General features: G+C 37.5%; 1 protein-coding gene across 8 annotated transcripts in view; it reads left to right on the top strand.

The window, feature by feature from the left end:
- PLGRKT (plasminogen receptor with a C-terminal lysine) overlaps positions 1-23,341 on the top strand; it is a 51,658-nt gene that overhangs the window by 13,607 nt on the left and 14,710 nt on the right. For 6 of the 8 annotated variants that reach the window (XM_073878155.1, XM_073878160.1, XM_073878159.1 and 3 more), the window contains exon 4: positions 19,973-20,044. The exons of the other annotated variants lie outside the window; for them this stretch is intronic. In XM_073878155.1, the coding sequence (XP_073734256.1) occupies positions 19,973-20,044 (72 nt within the window). The remainder of the gene's footprint in view (positions 1-19,972; positions 20,045-23,341) is intronic. 8 annotated transcript variants of the gene reach the window in all.

Below are 23,341 nucleotides of genomic sequence, written 5' to 3'. Positions count from 1 at the left end.
TCCCCAAAGCAATTCACACATTTAATGCAATCCCTATCAAAATACCAAAAGCATTTTTCACAGAGCTAGAATATGCCATCCTAAAATTTGAAAGAAAAAAAAAAAAGTCCATCTTTACCCGCCCCTCCCAGTGATTTGAGATTTCACCTTCACTAAGCTTCTGTATGTACTCAACGCTGTTTCTGGACATGCTATTCCAGTGGCCAATTTGTCTATTCATGTACCAGTACCTCACTATTGTAATTTTAGATGCTTTATAGTATGTTTTAATGCCTGCTTAAGCTAATATATCTTTGTGGTTTATTTTTTCAATGTTTATTACATATTTGTATTTTCATAAAACTTTAGTATCAACTTGTCCAACTCTATAAAATAGTTTGTTGATTTTTTAAAATTAGGACTGCATGCATTTATAAATTTACTTAGGAAGAACTGTTGAGTCATTCTACCCAAGAACAGAGTATGTTTTCCCCTCTTATTAGAGTCTGTTTTTATGTCTTCCAGGAGTTTACAAATGAATTACAGTCTAAACCAAAATGGGTTTTTTGTTAAGGAAAAAAAAAGACATTTAAGTTAAATTTCAAAATTTCCTGTAAATGATTATAAAAATAATCTTTCAGTTGAGTTCCTTGCCTGTTTGGCAAGGGACTATGTTAGCAGTCCCTTGCTAATGATGGCAGGACATTCTTAATCTGGAATGTGCAAGATTGAAGAGTAGAAAGACAGAGAATGGCAGAACTTCCGGTGGCACAACTGGAAATCTAGAAAGGAAAACTGAACCCAGACTGCTGCCCACTGGATTTAAGGCCAGGATATGGCTGCTAAGGACGGTGGATTTACTCTCCTTGTATGCCCTGGGAAAATCACAGGTACTAGGGGCAGACACATGTAGGGCCAACCTTGGCTCCATCACTTGGATAAATGATGTAGGTTCTCTGGACCTCAGCTTCATCACTCCGATGGGGAGAACGATACCCAACTACTATCCTGTATGGTAGAGGAGATGCTCAAAAATGTTCCCTTCTTTCTCATTTATCTACTTTCCTCTCTCTTATGTGCTCACAGTCATTACTTCATTCTTTATTCCGTCTCTAATTTCATTCTCCATTTTTCATTCTTCATCATTTTTTATCTTCCCCTTCTCTATAACTTCAATTCTGCTGTCAGGCATATGCTTTTCTAGTTCCCTTTCCCCTCTGCCTTGTCAAGTGTTTAGCACTTTAAACGATCAATCCTGATAATAGGGCTAGGCGACCATTTAGCCTGGTCATCCCCACAGCCTCTCAAGGCACTGCTGATCCCCCTGAGCATGCTCAGCCATAAGACACTGAGGTGTTTACAGGTGTCCCTTCTAGAGCCATGGCAGAACCTAAGTCATTCCTGAAAGTTCTGCAGCCTGATCCAGAGAACATTAAATGTATTTCTGTGCCCACCTTAGTACAAAAAGGAATGGCTTCTTGTTCATTCCTTTTGCTCATACGATATTTTAGGTTTCTTATGCTTTTCCCCCCCAGGAAATTTCTGAATAAAGAAATCCCAGTTTAAAATTAGTTCATTAAATTCTAACTTACTTGTGATTTATGTGGAACACATACAAAGGAATCGGCATAAATTTAGGAAGGTAATGAGTAAGCATTGTCCTGAAGAAACAGAGTAATTGGAAGGAAAATAGTTCCTCTTTTTTTTCTATTTAAATTCAATTAATTAACATGTAATGCATTATTGGTTTCAGAGGTAGAGGTGAGTGATTCATCAGTCTTATATAACACCCAGTGCTCATTCCATCACGTGCCCTCCTTAATGTCCATCCCCCAGTTACCCCATCTCCCATTCCCCTCCCCTCCAGCAACCCTCCGTTTGTTTCCTATGATTAAGAGTCTCTTATGGTTTGTCTCCCTCTCTGATTTCTTCTTGTTTTATTTTTTCCTCTCTTCCCCTATGATCCTCTGTTTTGTTTCTTAAATTCCACATATGAGTGAGATCATATGATAATTGTCTTTCTCTGACTTATTTCACTTAGCATAATATCCTCTAGTTCCAACCACGTCATTGCAAATGGCAAGATCTCATTTTTTTTGATGGCTGAGTAGTACAGATGAATGGATAAAGAAGATGTAGTATAGATACACAATGGAATACTACTCGGCCAACAATAGTTCCTCTCTTAACTGACATGTATTTAAATCTGATTGAATTAAGAGCAATTTAAAGTATGCTTTTATTATAAAATTGTTGAATCACTATATTGTACACTTGAAACTAAAATAACACTATATGCTAACTAAACTGTAATTAAAATTAAAAACATAATAAAATAAAAATAAAATAAAGTATGCTTTTATTATAATCATTGAATAAAAATATTTCCTGTTTCCAATTTTTCTTGTCAAGAGATTTGGACATCTATTCCAATACTTAGCATTTACTTTACAACTAATATTGATTTGTACATAACCATAATTTCTTACTAAAACTTTTTTAAAAAGCAACTTAAAATTTGTTGCCCATCTTTAATATTTGCTAAGACTTTGGATCTGATCTAAACCAGAACTCTGAAAACATTCTCTCCTGCACAATCAAATCATTATTTCATATAAATCAGGTCACCGCTTTGTTATTCTCTGTTTGTCCCCCTCTTCCTGCCCCTACCTAGATCCATTCTCTGCCTTTCCCTGCCCTGTGTCCTGGGGGTCTGAACCTCAGCCCTGCCTCTCCCAGGCTCCTGTGCCCTCTGGCTTCAGGTTGGGCTCAGCCAGTGGGAGGCAACAGCAGGAGCCTGAAGGGTGGGAATACAGTGAATTTAGGTATATGGTCACAGCTCATTTCAATCCTTGTCTCTTTCATAGCTTCAGCCCTCACTGGGCTCTGGTTAACACTGCGTCCTTCCTTTTCCCCTTCCAGCCTCAGTGTTAGCTTCCTGCTGTTTATCGCCCTTGGGTACCTCATTGTCCCTTGTGGTTACCTTAAACCCTGCCAGAAGTCAGTGCAGTCCCTTCAATTACATTCTTTTCACTTAAACTCATTTGAAGGAGTGCACTCTCTACCACTTGTCGATACCACACAAACTAATGGGGATGTTTATGTTTTCCTATGAAAAACTAACATTTAAAAGATACCTGCATTTATTATGAACACTAAAAATCTACACTTTTTTTATTTTTATTTTTTTTAAGATCTTATTTATTTGACAGAGATCACAAGTAGGCAGACAGGCAGTCAGGCAGGCAGAGGGAGAGAGAGAAGCAGGCTCCCCGCTGAGCACAGAGCCTAATGCAGGGCTCAATTCCAGGACGCTGGGAATATGACCTGAGCCGAAGGCAGATGCGCTAACCGACTGAGCCACCCAGGTGCCCCTAAAAATGTACATTTTTAAATTAATATGCATTAAACTCTAACAATGCTTCTGACAATTGTAGACTGAGTACAGTGCCCCCCCAAACTATCCGAGATACAAGTTAAAATTAAAAATTGAAAACTTGGATCAGACTTTGCTCTAAATCTGTACTCATTTGAGCTCTCTGACTAGTTGGTAATTTTTTTTTTCAATTCCCACCTTGGGTGTGTACATCAAATGAAATGAGGAGTGTCTCTGCTGACCAAAAAGACAAGACCTAGAACTCAAACATATTACTTGTATTTTGATAAAACTGATGTCCCCTTTCAGATGTAGAATTTGGAACTACAGAGAAGTTATAAAGTTAAAACCTATGTATGTATGTAGAGCAAAGTTAAGCTAAATACTGGCTTCCAAGTACCTAGTTTCTTTAGCCATGTGACAACAAGGTGCTATCAAGCTGAAGTAAACAGTGCTGATTTATTTCATCCATGAGGGGAACATATTGGTCCTAAGGTAAAAAGCTCTGAAAAAAAATTGAAGATAAAATTTTCTTGTTCATTTGTGAAGTTTATTTAGTATACTGGAGCCATTTCTAATCTTTCTCTAAAAAGCACAGGCCACAGAACTGTACTAGATGTGAATCATCTTACTTTTCTACTGTGAATCTTCTGTATTCCAAACGCCATGTGATGGACAATCAATCACGTTAGACAAAGTTTTAGTGTGAACAAATTAATGTAGTGTTAGAAGCATAATCAAAAACATAATTTTTTCAGCCCTTCCTACATTTAAACTTCTTCTTGCTTAAATTATATATATATTTTAAGATTTTATTTATTTGATAGAGAGAGAGTTGGGGGAGAGCACAAGCAGGGAGTAGCTGCAGAGGGAGAGCGAGGGGGAGAAGCAGGCTCCCCACTGAGTAGGGAGCCCGATACAGGACTTGATCCCAGAACCCTGGGATCATGACCTGAGCTGAAGGCAGACGCTTAAAGACTGAGCCACCCAGGCACCCCATTATTGCTTAAATTATTATTATTTTAGGATTTTGCTGAGCTCCTGTTTATTTCCATGTTTGAGCTTATAGTGATGTCTATTGCACAGGCTGGATAACAGAACACTAAATTTTTGTATTTGAAAATGATAGATACTCATATCAATCACGAACACACACAAAAAAAGAGGTATAATCAAAGCCAGCAATAGCAAATTTTCTCTCCTTCCAAAAATAAAGTTTTAAAGTCAAAGCATTATTTTTAAAATTCTAATCCTATTATTTTATGATCTATATAACTTGATTTCTAGAGTTTTTGAGGGTGAAAACTCCCAGTACCCCATTTCTCCTACACTTGTCCTCTTAAACTTAGGTATAAATTTGCAAAGCAATGCCTCAAAATGTTTTTGGAAAAATATGTTATAATTATACTGCTGTGTAGCACTGTAATCAACATGTTGGCATTTCTACTTCTTATTAATGTTTATGTAAAGTATAGAACCCCAAAGAGAATATTCTGATACTCATTCATTTTTTTAGGGCTTATTGAGCACTGACAGATGCCAGGCACTGTGTTGGTCAATAAAGACATAAAGATGAAGAGACAAAATTGAGTAATTTTATAATATTTATATGTTCTGAAATGGTTCATTATTTCACATAGTGCTTTTCCTGGAAAAAGAGTTGGTTGGGTCATTTTCAGTAAAGAAAAATTTTGTGTTCTCTTTGAATCTATTTGACAAATTAATGATGTTAGTTTTGGTTTATGGTTAGGTTCAATTCAAGTATTTACCGATGATAAATTAGACATATGTGGGCCATTAAATTTTGGACTTATTACATGAATAGTATTATAAAATTTAGGATTTGATTTTTTTAAAAGATTTTATTTATCTATTTGAGAGAGAGAGAGCACAAGCGGAGGGAGAGGCAGAGGCAGGGGAGAAGCAGACTCCCCACTGAGCAGGGAGCCAACGCACGACTCAATCCCAGGACCGCAGAATCATGACCTGAGCCAAAGGCAGTTGATCAACTGACTGAGCCACCCAAGCACCCAGGATTTGAATTTTTGTTGTGTATGGACATTTTCACCTGATTTTTAAATCACTATACATGGTGTGGGTGACAAATTATATAGTATAAAATACTTATTTTCAGTTGTGCATCAAAAAAGAAAAATATTAATTTGAAGCCATACTTATTTTAAAGCAAATTTGAACATGAAGACTTCAAAGCTTAAATTATACTGGAGCAGGTGATTATAGGTGGTTTTCCTCTTTTGACAAATCTTTCTGCAATTATATATATCTCTATAATATATACAGACAAACAAATAAAAAGCACACTGACAGCCATCGTCATAGGTCTTAACATTAGCAACTGCTGATCTACTCACAGGCTTTGTAAGGGTTTTTTTTAGACACATATTATAATAAAAAATCAACTCCACTGTTAAGAGCTGATTGGGAATATATATTTTAATTAAATATTTTCTTTATATTTTCAGCATTTAAATATTTGCATGTTTAAAGGCTTTATGAACTTGAAGGCAAAGGAAATTCTATTAAGTTAGATATTTTTTAAAAAACTGTTCAATTCATTTCTAAGTATACATATACATGTATATGGGAGTGCATTTAGATATATATTTAAACACATATATATGTTTAAATACACATATATGTTTAAATATGACATAATTTTGCCTAAAATTTATAATGTAAATGAAGGCATTTCAGATGTGGACCTCTCCAGTAAGAAGATCCCAAAGGCCCATCGATTTGCTTTATGACCCTCACATTCTACCATGGGGTGGGGTGCAATGGAAAAGAATGCTAGCATGTTCATAGCTTTATCAAGCTGAAAAGTTAGAGCAGCTAAGTAGTAATCACTTCAAAATGAAACTTCACCAAAGGGACTTCACCAAAGAGAATCAAACCATGTTGCTATAAAGAGGGAAGATCATTACTCACTTCTCTCTGTTTTCCTTCCTTTAGTGGAAGCCTTGTGCCACTTTCTTTTGACTTAGCAGAATTAGCTTTCCCACTGGATCACCTGATGTGGTCCTTGTCAAGAGTTCAGTGTCTACCTCACTTTTACGACTAAGAGCCTCTAACTTCCAGTGGCGGGGGGCCGGGAGGAGGGGTCTCCCTGGCAAGCTAAAGTTCCGTGACTAGGCCGTAGGTTTCCCACTCTTCCTAAGTTGGAGCAGCAAATCACTTCTGGAGGGTGAGCCTCCCCCAATGCTCCTCCTTTGCGGGAGGGAATGCAAATGCAGCTAGTGCCCTAGCAGCTCACACAGTCAGAAAGAGGACCTCACACTTGGATGGGACCTTATTCTTGTCTGCTCCCAGTTTGCCATGCATCCACTAGATACTCTTATCCTCCTTGCTGCATGCCTTCAGAAGATGTGCTCCAGGCTCAGCTTTAACCTATCTGCTCAAATTCTGGCACCTCTGCTACAAAGTTCTTATTTGCGTATATGTCAACTAGGCCACCTTTCAAATTCTCTGTTCACAGTCCTACCCTTTAAATACAAGGAAATCAAATGGAGAAAAAAAGCAACCGAGGCTCCCTAGCACTGCTTCAGAGTTAAGGATAGAAGTTCACAAACCTGAGGGGGTGTGCTGAGTACAAGTGACATGGATGCCAGCCAAAACTCCCTTTTCACCCCGTTCATTGAGTAAACCTCAGGGCAGCACCTTGGACAACGGTCTGCAGCGACTCCACTTCCTCCTGCCCCAGCCACAGGCAAATGCCTGAAAGCCTACACTGCTGGCCATTACTTCATGCTTTCCTTTGTTTATTCATTTGTGCCTTAGTCATTCAACAAATATTTATTGAACACCCATGTCAGATGATGGGGATATGAAACTGAGCCAAATTACTGCTTATATAAAGTCTACATTTTAATGGAAATGACAAACAACACACAAGGAAATATAAGTTAGGCTGAGATATGCAGTATGATGAACACTAAGGCTGGATGTGGGGTCAGGGAAGAGCTGTCTCTGAAGAAGACATTTTAGGCAGAGACCTGAGTGAAGTGAGGAAAAAACCATGAACAAGATGGAAGAAATGGCAAGAGTGGTCACTTCATTCATCTTTCCTGGAAGTATATGAACTCATTTCCTGATAGGTTGGTTCCTCTGTCACCACTAATAGGAAGCCCACAATTTCATTTTGTGAAATGAAAGCCTTCACATACATACTTGGCACTGAAATATTTGCTTCCAGGGTAGAAATTTTACTTAGCAGAGAAAACAAGAATGGAATTAAGTTTTAAACTTTTGGTTAAAACTATGCTTTTTAAAATTCTGCTTTAATAGAAAAATATTCTTATTTTTGCCTTTATTCTTACTATGAAGTGTGAATTACTTCAAAATTTCACACATTAAGAATAAGAATCATTCTGTGATCCCTCAACTTGTTGTAAAACAGAGTGCCTAATTTTGGTGAAATAAATTGTTTCAATATTTGTTGTAGCTTTAAATTTATCTAAACTGGCTTCTGTTGTTTAAGACCAATAATGGTATAAATGCAACAAAATAATACTTATTTCTACAGAGCCTTCCAGCACGGATTACCCAGTCCACAAAGGCATTTTTCTGCTAGGTTTCTGTCCTTCCTAAAAAGTTCTTCATTTAATATTTTTAAATGCTCTCGAAAGAGTTTTTAAGTATAAAAATAAAAATAGCCTTTCCTATGTGAAAATGCTTTATTTAAATATGTTTTTTTTAGTCTTCCTATTAGTATCCACAAACCACCAGATAGATTCACTTAGAATCATAAAGTATGATTTGAGGTGTTATGTTAAAGAACACAGCCTTAATGAATTTCTTAGTAGTATCTGACCAAGTAAAAAATCCACTTTTTGGGGGGGGTCAATGTGTGCATGAGGATTTTTGGGGAAAATGAGAACCATGCAAATTAGGAATAAGAACCCACATCTCCATTTGGTTCTTACTGCCTATTCCAAGAGACAGGCTTCCAAATTATAATGCTATCACACAGAAGGACAAAGGAAGATACAGTGTGAGTAGTGAATAGAGATTATTACACAAAGAAATGTACACTGTTGTAAAGACATTCTTAAATGTAATGTTTTCTTCTTCCTCCTACATTATTTTCTGCTCCCTGAGTCCCTACTTTCTTACTCCCTAATGATTGCTGCTCTTTTTTTCTGATGGAATTGCTCCATGTGTCTGTGGAGTTACTTACAGACAGATGGTCAGAACTGCTGACCAAGCTCTCAATGTCTTCTGGATTAAGGGACTGACTGCAGAGCTCTCATGCCAATTACTGTCAACAAACTAATATGCCTCAGAGTAATGATCAACACAGTCAGGTGAGATTCATTTTTCACTTACATGGTTTTGTAGCTTACATAAGTAATTTAGCCCAGACCTTAATCCAAGTCTGTCCTCTGGCCCTGATCTCTGAACCACCGGCACCTTCACCCACAGTGTACCTGCTGCAGCCAGCGGCACCTCCAACTGCTGTTTGCAAACAGTTCGGCCCTAGCCTCTGTCTCAGGCACAAACAGAACTGATCAAGAACAGACATGTTAAGTCAATGCTAGAGGGAACCGAGGGTGAATTTTGTCTGCAGCATCCAATATGTGGTTCTTTTTTTTAAATGAAAAGTTACCTTAAAAAACTTCTCATGAAAGAGTCCTCATGTTGGGAAGTTTCATTCAGTTCTATCACTTCCAGTTATTTCTACTTCTTTCTTCATTTCCTTACATCTAAATCATTCATTTTGGGTTCTTTCCTCAGTGACTATGTTGAAAAACTGATAAATGTATTTTGCCTCCTCTACTTTCTTGCTCTGCACCCTCCCCCCCAAATTGATCAGCAAGTAATGTGGGCTGCATATTCTCACTTCTCAGAAGTTTAAAAAACCTCGGTCACTGCATCAAAAAGTCTAGATCATTAGGCCTTTGAAACATTTTGAAAAATTCACTTAACAAAGATAAATTATAATTAATGTTCACAGTTCTTAGGAAAGGGATATATATATATATATATACATATATATGTATGAAAGCTGGTGTTAATAATAAAAACAGCAACACTAGATAGAGTGCTAGGCTAGGAAGATGATCATTTCTATAGATTTACCAACTGAAGGATAATGCATCTCAATAAATATAAGATTCTTTCCTTCCCCAATCACCAGATGTCTAAATACATATGATAATTGTGTTATCACAATTCAGTTTTTCATGTTCATTTCCATGAAGGCACAGGCTTGTACTTGATTAGGCTTTTTGTTATTGCTGATCGTAGAAATCTTTAAAATAGAAATATATTCTTTTTGGAACCTGCTCAGTAAGAACTGATTTTTACTTTAAATCAACAAGTGGTTAAATAGAATTAGAAGGAAATTACTTGATTCCTTGAGTTTGCTGGTCCTTATTATCAGCTTGTTAAAGCAATCACTCTCCTTTGCTTCCAACACCTGGGCTTACCTTTTTACAAATATTATCTCACAAGAGCCTTGCAAGGTAGGTAGAATGGTTGCATTTTTTATGGGTTGGGGAAACTGCAGTGTAGGGTCCCATGTCTAAGATCAGAGAGCTAATACCCAAAGGGGCCTGAGTTCAAAGTCTGGATCTCCCTGGATCCAAACTCACAGACCCCAACTTTATTAGGTGAATTATGGAATGCCACCGAAAATATATACTGTAGAAGAAAGGTGAGGATGGTGTGCCAGTATTCACATTCTGCCCCTGGACCCTGTGGGAGAGAGCCCAGGTAGGAAGGGTCTCCAGGCCTCACAGCCTGCCTCTTTTAGTCTCTGTCTGAGGCCACTCTGTTTGGTCTCTCCAGATTCTGAACCTGGTCCAGCATCAGGCTGCCTTGATCAATTCTGTCAACATGTCCAGATCTTCCCTTAGCTCCCTTAGCAGTCCCATGGTTTTACAGATTAATTTTATATGGAGAAAGGCAAACAAAATATAAACAAGGCCCTAACTAGGTAAAGAGTAGGCAGTTGCTGAGATTCTAAATCAAAAACCTCCTAGCATGAGGCAGATGAGGCCTACCACCAGGGTTTCAGAACCTTCTAGACAGCCTGTACTGGTTTCTTCTGTTCTACTAGATTTCTCCAATGAATATCTGATTCAAAAGATACCTTCCTAGGGCTTCTGGAGACACTCCACCAACCCTCCTGAGTATTTACACTTTGGGCCCCTGGAAACCTCACCCTTGCTCCTCACTACTCCTCGATAGTTCTCTTTGACAGTTCAATTTTTCTGATGTGCATTCTGGCTGGGAGTTCCCAGGGTCCTGTCCTTCAGAGAAGGTCAGTTTCACCTACTGTGAAGCTAATTCCTCCACTTCATGTTTGAAATGGCCTTAGGTCACCAAGGAGAATGCCATCTTATCCTGGAGAGCATGCCAGACTCTCTTCCCTCCATGCGCTAGAAGCAAACTCCTGTTACTTCCTATTTTCTCTCTGGTATCACTTTGGGTGACCCCCTAAATTTCTCTCCCTTCCTGAGAGCTTCCAGAGAGTGCGCCATCTGCAAAGCAGAGATGATGAGTACACCTAGATCTAAATATTCAGAATTTACCCCTCTTGCCACCTCCCCAGGTTCTCTTTGATGACTCATTACTCAGATGTTGTCAGAGGAAACTTCAAAAATCTTCCCAGAGTCTTTTAATCCCCCCTTAAAGCACATGTCAGTTTGTACAGACTAAGAAAGCAAAATGGTACCCCTGGCAGCTAGGACCTGGCACTATCAGGCCATGGTGTGCTCCTATGGAACATAAACAATTTTGCAGATCACCACCATCAGACAAGACCACTCTATAATCATGTCAGAACCCAAAGATGCGAACATTGTCCAAACTACAGAAATGACTAAGCACCCCCCCCATGCTGACTAATAAGAATGCTGCTGCTTCTTTACTCTTTACCCCTTGCACTTGCTTAGTTCCTCCCGTGCTCTAGATAAGACTCAAAATATCCCAGGCGTGCTCATAACTGAGAGGTGGTATGGGCAGGACCTGATCAGCAGTTTCTTCTCACATGATGGATGATACAGATATAAATACAGAGACAGAGATGATGTAGATATCCCCATGCATCTATATATGTGTGATAGGCTGAGGGAAGTATTTCATATCTATTTACATGACATATGATATATACATCGCAGATGCATATATAACTCTACTTATGGTTATTGAGCACTTGAAATATGACCAGTGCATCTGAGAAACTGATTTTTTAATTTTATTTAATTTCAAGTTAAATATGAACATATTGTTAGTTGTTACCATAATATATAGCACACCTCTATAGTAACTCTGGATGTCTGGCAGGTAAGACAATTTTCAAAACTGACTTTTCTGGTATATTTTCCCTCTAAGTAAATTTTACAACAAGTGAAGTTCACTTATCCCTGGGTATTATATAGTATTTGTAATATTATGAATAGTTTTTTTAATGGTCTCTGGCATATAGAAATTTTTTAATTTTTATATGTTGACTTTATATGATCCTATATTCAGCCAACCTGCTTAAATTATCTTGTTCATTTTAGTTTTTTTTTTTTTTAATTTGAGACATTTTTCAATTTATTTTCTTAAATTCTTACAGATACACAATCATTACCATTTGTTTAAGCTCCTTTTACTGCACTATGATTAAAAAAATGGTCTATGAGATTTTTACCTTGGGAATTTATTGAGATATTTTATTGTGGTAAACACAATGTTCCCTGAATATTTACAAAGAATGTTTTTCTATGTTTATTGGGTTATACACATACATGTACAATTAATTTGTTAATTTAATGGCTCAAATCCTCAATATTTCTACATTTATCTATCAGAGCTATCAATTTCTGAAAGAGTTGCTTAAATCCTACCATTATTATTTATAATTTGTAAAATTTTCTTTGTTTTCCCCAATAGGTTTGCTTTATATATTCTAATGCTATATTGTCTAATGCATAAAAGCTTCTGAACTGTTAACAGTTTCTTGATTAGTTTTACATAGCTTTCATCACAAAGTGTACAGCTCAGTCAATTTTCACATACCTCTTAAGCCTTACAACCCCTTGCAGTCATTCCCCACCCCCTTTAAGGATAGTCATGTTCCTGACTTCCAACAGCACAAATTAGTTTTGTATCTGATTTTGATCTTTATATCACTGGAATCCTATGGTTTGTACTGTTGTGTGTCTGGCTCCTTTTGTTCAACATTATAATTGTAGGACTGACTGATATCAAGTGCAATGCCCTCACCCTCTCTGTGGTCTACCCCAGTGGGACCTAAAAGCCAGCTAGAGAAACCACGCAGGCAATTTCCCTCATAGACACATCCAGGAACAGAGAAAGAAGTTTCTAATAACACAGACTACAGTTTTCTTGTGTTTCATATTATCTCTATTTCAGATTCCAGGTTTTCTCTTTATGTACCTTGGTCTTTCTCTGTTATGTTCTTGATTGCCCTTACCTATCTGGTAGCCCTTAGTTGCTTGTTCATATATATGATGAAGTAAGTTGATTAATGTAAGTAGCTGGCATGAATTTCCTCTGAAGTCTGTGGGCTTTGTACAATGACATGTGCCAACACAAGAGCTGCTCTTTAGGGTGGTTGAGCAAGGAGCAGGCTGAAGAACCCCATAACTGTCAAACAAAGATTCGCTTTGGGAATGGAGCATGGTGTCATACTCAAGACTAAATGAACCTACTTTTTAAAAAATGTCCTCCTTGTCTGTCTGTTACTGAAGTCCAGAATTGCCTCAATAATACTTCTTCTACCTCTGATCCCATCCCCAAGAAAAGGAGCTTCCTCCAAGAAATTTTCCACTTCGGAGAAAATTTGACTAGGGGCAAACACTGCCACTTTTCTCTCTGTGTTAGAGGGCAGGGATAACCTTTATAGTTACATTTATAGGTAGTTATTTAATTCCCCAAGCTTGAAGCTTCTCCAGCATTCTTATAGGTAGAAGTGTCCTCCCCTGAGTCTGTTTTAGGTTTTAGTTTCTTCTACTCTGATTTTACCATCATTCTGATCCCATCTGCTCTCTTCTCTTTCAGAAATTCCTCAAAATTCCTTGCTTGTTGATGGCACCCTTCCTTGTTTTCCAGACATCATTATAGATGTATTCTTTTTAAAAAATATTACTAGTTTATTTTTATATAGATAATCATAAAAAAATAGTCCATCATCTCACTACCCAGGAATCCCTACTTATATTTTTCCATTTTAACATAATTCTTTCATTATAAAATAAACAAAATTAATCAATACATAAAATTCAACATCCATTTATGATAAAAACTCTCGAGAAAATGGGTATAGATGAAATTTACTTCAACATAATAAAGGCCATATATGACCAACCCACAGCTAATATCATACTCAACAGTGAAAAGCCACGACCTTTTCCTTTAAGATGTGGAAGAAGACAAGGATGAGCACTCTTGCCACTTTTATTCTACATAGTATTGGAAGTCCTAGCCACAACAATTAGGCAAGAAAAAAACAATAAAACACATCCAAATTGGAAAGGAAGAAGTAAAACTGTCACTATTTGCAGATGACATGATACTATATATTAAAAAAAAACTAAAAAAATACCCCTAAGACTCCACCCTAAAACTATTAGAACCAATAAATTCAGTAAAGTGTAAGATACAAAATTAATATACAGAATTTGCTGCATTGCTATACACTAATAATGACTATCAAAGGTATTAAGAAAATAATCCCATTTATAAGTACATAAAAAAGAATAAAATACCTAGGAATAAATTTAACAAAGAAGGTAAGACCTATATGCTGAAGACATTGATGAAAGAAATTGAAGATAACAGAAAATAAATGGAAAGATATACTATGCTAATGGATTGGAAGAATTAATATTGTTAAAAATGTCCAAATTACCCAAAGCCGTCTACAGATTCAATGCAATCCCTACCAAAATACCAATGGCACTTTTCACAGAACCAGAAAACATAATAAAATTCGTACAGAGCTACATAAGACCCCTCATAGCCAAAATAATCTTGAGAGGAGAACAAAGCTGGAGGTACCAAGTTCCCTGATTTCGAACTATACTACAAAGTTATAGTAATCCAAACAGTACGATATTGGCACAAAAATCAATGGAACAGAACAGAGAGTCCAGAAATAAATCCATACTTATATGGTCAATTAATCTACAACAAAAGAGGCAAGAACATACCAGGAAAAAAACAATCTCTTTGATAAATGGTAGTGGGAAAACTGGACAGACACATGCAAAAGAATGAATCTGGACCACTTTTTTACATCATACACAAAAATACAACTTAAAATGGATTAAAGACTTAAATGTAAAACCTGAAACCTACAAGAAAACATAGTAAGCTCTATAACATCAGTAGTCACAATATTTTTCTGGGTATGTCTCCTCAGGCAAGGGCAACAATAGCAAAACTAAACAAATGGGACTACATCAAACCAAAAAAGCTTTTGCACAGTGAAGGAAACTATCAACTAAATGAAAAGGAAACCTACGGAATGGGAGAAGATATTAGCAAATGATATATCCAAAGAAGGGTTGATATCAAAAATATATAAAGAATATATACAACTCAATAACAAAAGAATAACCAACTCAATTGAAAATGGGTGGAAGACCTAATAGACATTTTTCCAAAGAAGACATACAGATGGCAAATGGGCACATGAAAAGATGTTCAACATCACTCATCATCAGGGAAATGCATATCAAAACCACAATGAGGTATCACCTCACACCTGTTAGAATGGCTAGTATCAAAAAGACAAGAAATAGTAAGTGTTGGTGAGGATGTGGAGAAAAAAGAGCCCTTGTACACTGTTGGTGGGAATGTAAATTGGTAGGCCACTATGGAAAACAGTATGGAGGTGCCTCAAAAAATTAAAAATAGAAATACCATATGATTCAACAATTTTACTTCTGGGTATTTATCCAAAGAAAATGAAAACTGTAATTCAAAAAGATATATGCATCCCTATGTTCACTGTGGCATTACTTAGAACAGCTAATATATGAAAGCAACTTAAGTGTCCACTGATAGACAAATGGATAAAGAAGAGGTGGTGTATATATATATATATATAATTATATATATGATGGAATATTTCACGCTAATTAAAAGGAATGAGATCTTGCCATTTGCAACAATATGGATGGACCTAGAGAGTATTAGGCTAAGTGAAATAAGTCAGAGAAAGACAAATGTTATGATTTCACTTATATGTGTAATCTAAAAAAATCAAACAAAACAAGGTAGAAACAGACTCATAGATACAGAGAACAAACTGATGATTGCTGAAGGGGAAAGGGGTGTTGGCATGAGTGAAAAAGGTAAAGGGGATTAAGAGATACAAACTTCAGTTATTAAATAAAAAGTCATATGGATGTAATGTACAGCATAGGATATCTAGTCAATAAAACTGTAACAACTTTGTGTAGTGAAAGATGGTAACTAGAGCTATTGAGGTGATCATTTTGTAATGTATAAGAGCATGGAATCACTATATATTGCATACCTGAAATAATATAATATGTCAATTATAAATAAACAACAAAAATGATGAAAGAGCTCATAAACAAAAAATTGTAAAATATATGTAGAAGGAAGAAAATATTACCATAGTGCTATGGCTCTGACATAATCATGCTTAACATTTTCCCCAGTCATTTCTTTTGTGCTACATTTTAAGTTTATCTAACTGCTATCATACTCTATATAAAATTCTATATCTTGCTTTTTAAATTTGACACATTGTCTATGCATTTTCCAGTGTCGTGGATAGCCTTCACAATGTGGACAGTCATTGTTAAGGCTGCAGAATATTTCGTTATATGAATATTCCATTACCCACTTATCCACTGCCCTCTTGTTGGGTATGAAAACAAATATTTAGCTTCCCAGATAGCTCAAGTGCAGGTTCAGTCTGAAATGGGGCTTGGGGGCTTTGTTTTCTTTCTTTATAAAAATTATGTTTGAATAGTTAACATGTGCATATGACACACAATTCTGAAAGAACAAGAGAATATATAGTGAAAACTTCCTTCCACCCCTGTCCCCAGCCATCTAGTTTCCCTCCTCAGATGCAATCACTGTTACTAGTTTCTCAAAAAGTTTTCACAGACAGTCCATACAGAGGCAGGTGTATATGAATATGAACACGTGTGTGTGTGCATGTGCGTGCACATGTGCGTGCATGTGTGCACACAGTGGTAGCATATTATATATTCTTCTACACCTTACTTTTTAAAGCTGAATAATATTCCAGTGTGTGTGTGTGTGTGTGTGTGTGTGTGTGTGTGTGTGTATGCCACATTTTTTTATTCATTCAATTGTCAATGGACATTTGAGTTGCTCCCACCTTTTGGCTATTGTAAATAATGCTGCTGTGAATAGGGGTGTACAAATATTTATCCCAGTCCCTGCTTTCATTGCTTTTGGGAATATAACCAGAAGTGGAATTGCTGGATCATATGGTAATTTTATGTTTAAATTTTTTTTGAGACATCTTCATACCATTTTCCATAGCAGCTGCACCATTTTATATTCCCAACAGCAATTCCAGTTTTTTCACATCTTTGCCTCTTGCCAACACTTGTTATTTTCTGTATGTTTTTTTAAATGATAGCCATCCTATCCTAATGGGTATGAAGTAGTGACTTTTTCATTTTTAATGTATAAAATCTGTTCATCTCTTCCTTCGTGTTTCCTCCTTTCCTTGTAAAGGTCTTTGCTTCTCTAAGGTTATACAAGCAATCTCCAAACTTTACTTATGATATAGTTATCATTTCATTTGGTACATTTAAAGCTTTGATTCACCTGGAATTCATTTTCTATTTGATCTGACACAAGGAGTGCTATCTTCTTCCAAACTAAGAATTAACGATGCCAGTATCTTTCATGAAAGCTCATGCCTTTCCCTTTCCAACACACTGTCTTTTCTGTGGCCTTTTTTCCCCCCGCCCACTGTGAGCTGATACTAAGCCACTATTGTTTTAATACTTCCCATCTTAGCTTATCAGTACTATCAAATTAGGCTTTAGTCTTCAAAAAAAGAAGTCAGTGTGAATAAACAGCCAAAACAAAAAATGTACCTCTTTCTCATTAAGCAAAAACATTCAGGAGGATTATAGAAGAAAATTTTATGGCATAAAACTCTACATTTATGCTTATGTTTCCCAATTTGACCTCTCCTTATCTGTGGCTATTCAGTTTGGGTTTTTATTTAGCATTATATTGCAGGAGGAATGAGTGTCACTGCAGGGATTAAGCAGCAGCAAATCTAAGATTTATTGGTTATGACTGGATCAGGCTCACCTTTCTATAGAACTCTTAGACCCACACACATCAGAAAAGGACAGATGTAAAAATAACAATTTTTCCCTTTCAGGAATTAATGGTTATTTTCTTTTTTCTTTAAATTTTATTTTATTATGTTAATCACCATTCATTACATCATTAGTTTTTGATGTAGTGTTCCATGATTCATTGTTTGCATATAACACCCAGTGCTCCATGCAATACGTGCCCTCCTTAATACCCATCTTTCTTATAATAATGAGATGGTATTTTATTTTTAAAATCACATGTGAACATGAGTATTGGTATTATTATTTCCCAGAAATGAATAACCAGGTAAAGAATTCTTTCCACAACCTACTTTTGTCTTTATGTTGAAATCAGGTTTAAATAAGAAACTTCTAATTTAAAGGTTTGCCTAAAATTCGTTAGAATTGGAGATGACCTGCCCCATGAATTCTTCCTATTAGTAATCATTATATCACTAGATTAACTTTCTGATATTAATTGGATTCTGATTTTAGCCTCTGTACAAATACATTTTCTTCTAAATAAAAGAATCTCCAGATGTAACAACCATACAAGCTGAGCTCCCCACTTCGTTGCAAAAACAGTGACAGGCTGATAGTTCAGCAATGTTTTAAAGGAAGGCAAATCACTTCAACTCACCCTCTTGACCAAAAATTTGCTGTGGTGTAGATTGCACCTCTTTAGGGTAAGTAAGCATCTCATACCCAGGGAGGGTGATATTAGTATTAGTAATAAGAAAACTTGGAGAGAATAAAGAACCATTAAGAAAGAAAAAAAACAATATTCTCCCCACCTCTTGCAACTGCAAGGAAAATTTGGTATGTTTTAGTATGAGAATAGAAAATGTATGGAATATGAAGCTTAAAAGTAATGATTTATAAAGAGGAACATATACAGTGCTAAACAGTCTTTCCTCCCCTCTTTAATAAATGTAAAGATGAAATGTTTTATTATAAAATTATAAAGTCTTTGCATCTGAATAGAATTATTCCTTACCAAGTAGTTCAGATGTTTTTTAACAATTACTGAGAGTGGAACACAAAAGACCTTTTTATTTTATTTTATTATTATGCTCAATTAGCCAACATAGAGTACATCGTTAGTTTTTGATGTAGTGTTCAGTGATTCATTAGTTGCGTATAACATCCAGTTCTCATCGCCATATGTGCCCTCCTTAATACCCATCACCTGGTTACCCCATTCCCCCACCCCTCTCCCTTCTGTAACCCTCAGTTTGTTTCCCAGAATCCAGAGTCTCTCATGGTTTGTCTCCCTCTCTGATTTCCTCCCATTCAGTTTTCCCTCCCTTCCCCTGTGGTCCTCTGCACTGTTCCTATGTTCCACATATGAGTGAAACCATATGATACTTGTCTTTCTCTGCTTGACTTATTTCACTTAGCATAATCCCCTCCAGTTCCATCCATGTTGATGCAAATGGGGGGTATTCACCCTTTCTGATGGCTGAGTAACAGTCCATTGTATATATGAACCACATCTTCTTTATCCATTCATCTGCTGAAGGGCATCTTGGCTCCTTCCACAGTTTTGCTATTGTGGACATTGCCACTATGAACACTGGGGTACATGTGGCCCTTTTCACTACATCTGTATCTTTGGGGTAAATACCTAGTAGTGCAATACCTGGGTCGTAGGGTAGCTCTATTTTTAACATCTTGAGGAACTTGCATACTGTTTTCCAGAGTGGCTGTACCAGCTTGCATTCCCACCAACAGTTTAAGAGGGTTCCCCTTTCTCCATATCCTCGCCAACATTTGTTGTTTCCTGTCTTGTTAATTTTTGCCATTCTAACTGGCGTAAGGTGATATCTCATTGTGGTTTTAATTTGTATTTCCCTGATGGCTAGTGATGTGAACATTTTTTTCATGTGTCTGTTAGCCATCAAAAAAGACCTTTTTAAAGATGCAGGAATAATTACGTAGTCAGGCAACTATATCACCACACATCTTCCTTGTTTTTAATGATGATTAAAAATAAACACATGCTGTTACTTACCTATCATGACTGATGGTGAAAGGGTACCATGTCCCATTTCTGTTTTTTTAAACACCTTTGTTGAGGTGTGATATATATAGTATAAAATCCACCCATTGTAAGGATGCAGTTCAATGATTTTTAGTACATTTTATAGTGTTATACAACCATCACCATAATCCAGTTTGAGAACATTTCCATCATCTCCAAAAATTCCCTTGTGCTCATATAGTAAGTCTTTGATCCCAATACCAGACCCAGAAAATCACTAATCTACTTTCTGTCTCTCTACAGATTTGCTTTTTCTGGACCTTTCACATAAATGGAATTATACAATACATGGTCTTTTGTGTCCAGCGTCTTTCAGTAAGCATAATATTCTTGAGGTTCATCCATTTTGCTGTATATTTCCTCCTCCAAGGAAATTTCAGAATCAGCTTGTCAAAAAAAAAAATGTTTTAAAAATTTCTGCCAACCAGGTGGGAAGGCCTTTGCTCAACATAGCTTTTAATCACCCTTATTTGTTTCTTGCTCTGGATTCCTCCATCTTCTGAAGCATTTTGGAAGACTTATTTTAGATTTAGAACATTTCTGAATGTAATAAAACCATATGAAAGTACAAAAGTACTTTTTATTGGATAAAAACCCTCAGTTTCAGGATTTCCCCTAAGTTATCAAAACATAGGATTAGAAGCACAACTCATTGAGAAGATAGAAGGGAAACTAATTGTATTTGGTGGGGGGTTAGTTTTGTCTTTTTGTTTTATTTTGTTTTACTTCTCTTTTGCTTTGGCTCAATTCCTGAAAATAAGTACTTCACAAATTTTCTGGCTCTTATTATAAGAGGTGTAAACAATATTACTCCCCTTTTTATTTTGACTATAATGGCATCTGATTAGACCAAAGTCATCTATTTGACAACCTCTTATCTGGAACATGATGAAGAAGCAAGAAGAAATACTAGATGGGACTCCAGCCCTCTCTTCCCAGCCCTGTGACCACAGAAGTCAGAACATATCTAGGCTTCAGTTTTCTCATCTGTAAAATGGGCACAGTAACAGTACAAAGACAAAAGAACCAAATAATTATCACAAGGTCATGTTCTAAAATGCATGCAACACACCCACAGGAAACCCCTGACTTTCAGGTCTTCATTAGGATGTATTAGGAATGTATGTATTTTTATTTTATACACAGTTCTAACAAGCTTTGCTTCCTTACTGTCCCTAAGACAATTAAAGGCAACAGATCATTGAGGCAGAACGAAAGGAAGACACAGAGTAGAGAGGGAATCCAGGAGAGACTGGTGCTTAGAAGAGGATTTGCTACTAAGAATGAGAAGTAACTACTTGATATAGGAGGAGACAGAAGGTAGACACAGAGGCCCAGGGCTACTCAGCGGACTCTGGCAGCACTCCTGCATTACAGCACAGGAGAACTAATGATGACTCTGTGATCTTTACAAAAGGAAGTCTCCTAATGTTCAAACCACCTCCAAACCTTCCTGGAAAAGGATATATAACCACTAACTGACTAAATTTATATATAAATAAGCCATCAAACAACTTTGGTTTGCTATATTCTATTATGAAGGCAATAGCATATTACACTGTAGACCAGAGTAAAAGCAGTATATAGCTTTTAGACAAACATCTATTAAAATGGTTAGAAATGTTTTGCAAATTTTCTAGCTTAAAGGAGTGTATTTGAGTCCTCTGGATAATGCTTTTAAATATGAACAGCTGATTCCCTGATATTGCTCAAAATGTAGCATTTCTGTATTTCTTTTTGTTTTTATTTTTTGGCCTTTTTTTTTTTTTTAGTTTACTAATTCTATTTTTGTCATACACTGGCAACCTCTTTAACATCTAGAAAGACTAGATGTTGAAAATTAGGACTCATTTGTCCAGTATATACACTATATACATACACAGCTAAGTAAAACCAAATGCAGGAACATAAAGGACAATGGTTTATCTTCCCTCATTATAAACACACTGGCAGAGCTCTCTGCACTTCCTTCTCCTCCCTCCTCCTTTGGACCAGTGCACAAACACAATGTGTACTATTCAAAGAGGTGGTTTGGCCATTCCCCCCAAATTAAACAGCATTTCATATGAATGTTAAAAGGATATTTACAAGAATGTCTTTTTACTATCTCTATTTTTAACATGTAGCAGGCACTTCAGAACATCTAGAAAGACTAGATATTTCAAAAAAGTTCTTAGCATTGTCAACTATATATACAGTAGTTGAGGAATAAAACGCACACACAAAACAATGGTTGTAATATGAAAATGTCTTCTAAATATGACCAGTCTGGCACAGAACCTTCTTTTCTTCCTCCTCAAGGTCGTCTCCTTCCTCTTACCCACTGAACAAACGTGGACGTGTGTCGCTCCTGATGTCGCTTCTAGAAGTGGTCTAACAATTCCATTTCCAAAGTCATTTCCAAAAGACATTAGTTTTCTATGATTTTTTAAAAAAACAAATAGGCATTTACAAGACGTGTGATTTTTCTAACTCTACTTTATCATATGTCGGCAACCTCTTTACATCTAGAAGGCCTAGATGTGGCAAAAGTTTTCTTTTAAAAGGTTGGGGGGAAAGTTGAGAGCAGCTTTTTCATATTATATACACAGGCCTTCTAAAAACGGCCAGTAAATCTTCCCAAAGGGTGGTCTTCCTATTGGCCAAATGCGGTACGTAATTCTCCCATTTCGATCTTCCAACGTCAACGTCTGGTAGAACGAGGACCAACCGCCTACGGCCCGTTAACCGCTCCACCCGTCGTCGACAGGGGCTTCGCTCACCGTCCGGGCCCGTTTGGGCCTCTGTCCACTGTTCTCCGTAGAAGGTGAGGTTTCGTCCAGTGGGGACGGCTGGTCATCCCAGAGCCCAGCTCTGTGGGGCTCCAAGGCCCAAGGGTGGTCGAGCTTGCGTCCACGCAGACCCGCCTTCTCAGGCCCTCGGCGGCCCCAACGGCCGTCCGCGGCGTTCGAGTGGCCGCCGTTCTTCTTGCCCCGCCACACCCGACGTCCGAAGGTGCCGCGTGCCCGCTGGCTGAGCGGGGGCTGCGCGCAGGGCCCGCAGAGTCGGGGCAGGGGAGTGGGCAGCTGGCGAGGCCTGGGCCCCGAGAGGCCGCCGCCATCGGCACCGCAGTGGGGGTGGGAGTGGGGGTGGGGAGAGCCTCGCGGCTGCTTCACGGCCTGCGTCTGGCCGGCGGACGGCTGCGGCGAGGGCGCTGGGTCTCTGCGGGTCAGAGCCCGTGACCTGTCCCCGGGCCCCCCAGGGCACCCGCCGGCCTGAGGCCGGGGGGCCTGCAGGGCCCCGGGACAGACGGCCGCGCTGCGCTTCTCACCTCGCTCTCTGCCGGAACTCTTTTTGGCCTGTTCTTATCAACTGACAAAAATTAAGATGCGAGGCTAACCTTTGGGAGATTGCAACTCCATTTGTAACCAGCTGTGACAACATTCAACGTTCACTCTACAAAGAAGTTATTGATGATTGGGTAAGTTACATGTGCAATGAAGCAAACATCTTATGAATTAAATAGGTTATGTAAAACATTTTTCGATTCCTAAATGAACAGCATGACCTATTATCTGAAAATAAATATTAGGGAAGATGGGTTTTATTGAGAACATTGGATTAACAGTCCAG

The sequence above is a fragment of the Callorhinus ursinus genome, unplaced genomic scaffold (genome assembly GCF_003265705.2).
Source record: "Callorhinus ursinus isolate GAN/ISIS: 27379988/994484 unplaced genomic scaffold, GSC_fseal_2.0 scaffold28, whole genome shotgun sequence".
Lineage (NCBI taxonomy): Eukaryota > Metazoa > Chordata > Mammalia > Carnivora > Otariidae > Callorhinus > Callorhinus ursinus.
The sequence above is the reverse complement of the archived record's forward strand: the minus strand, read 5'-3'. Positions and strand labels throughout refer to the sequence as shown.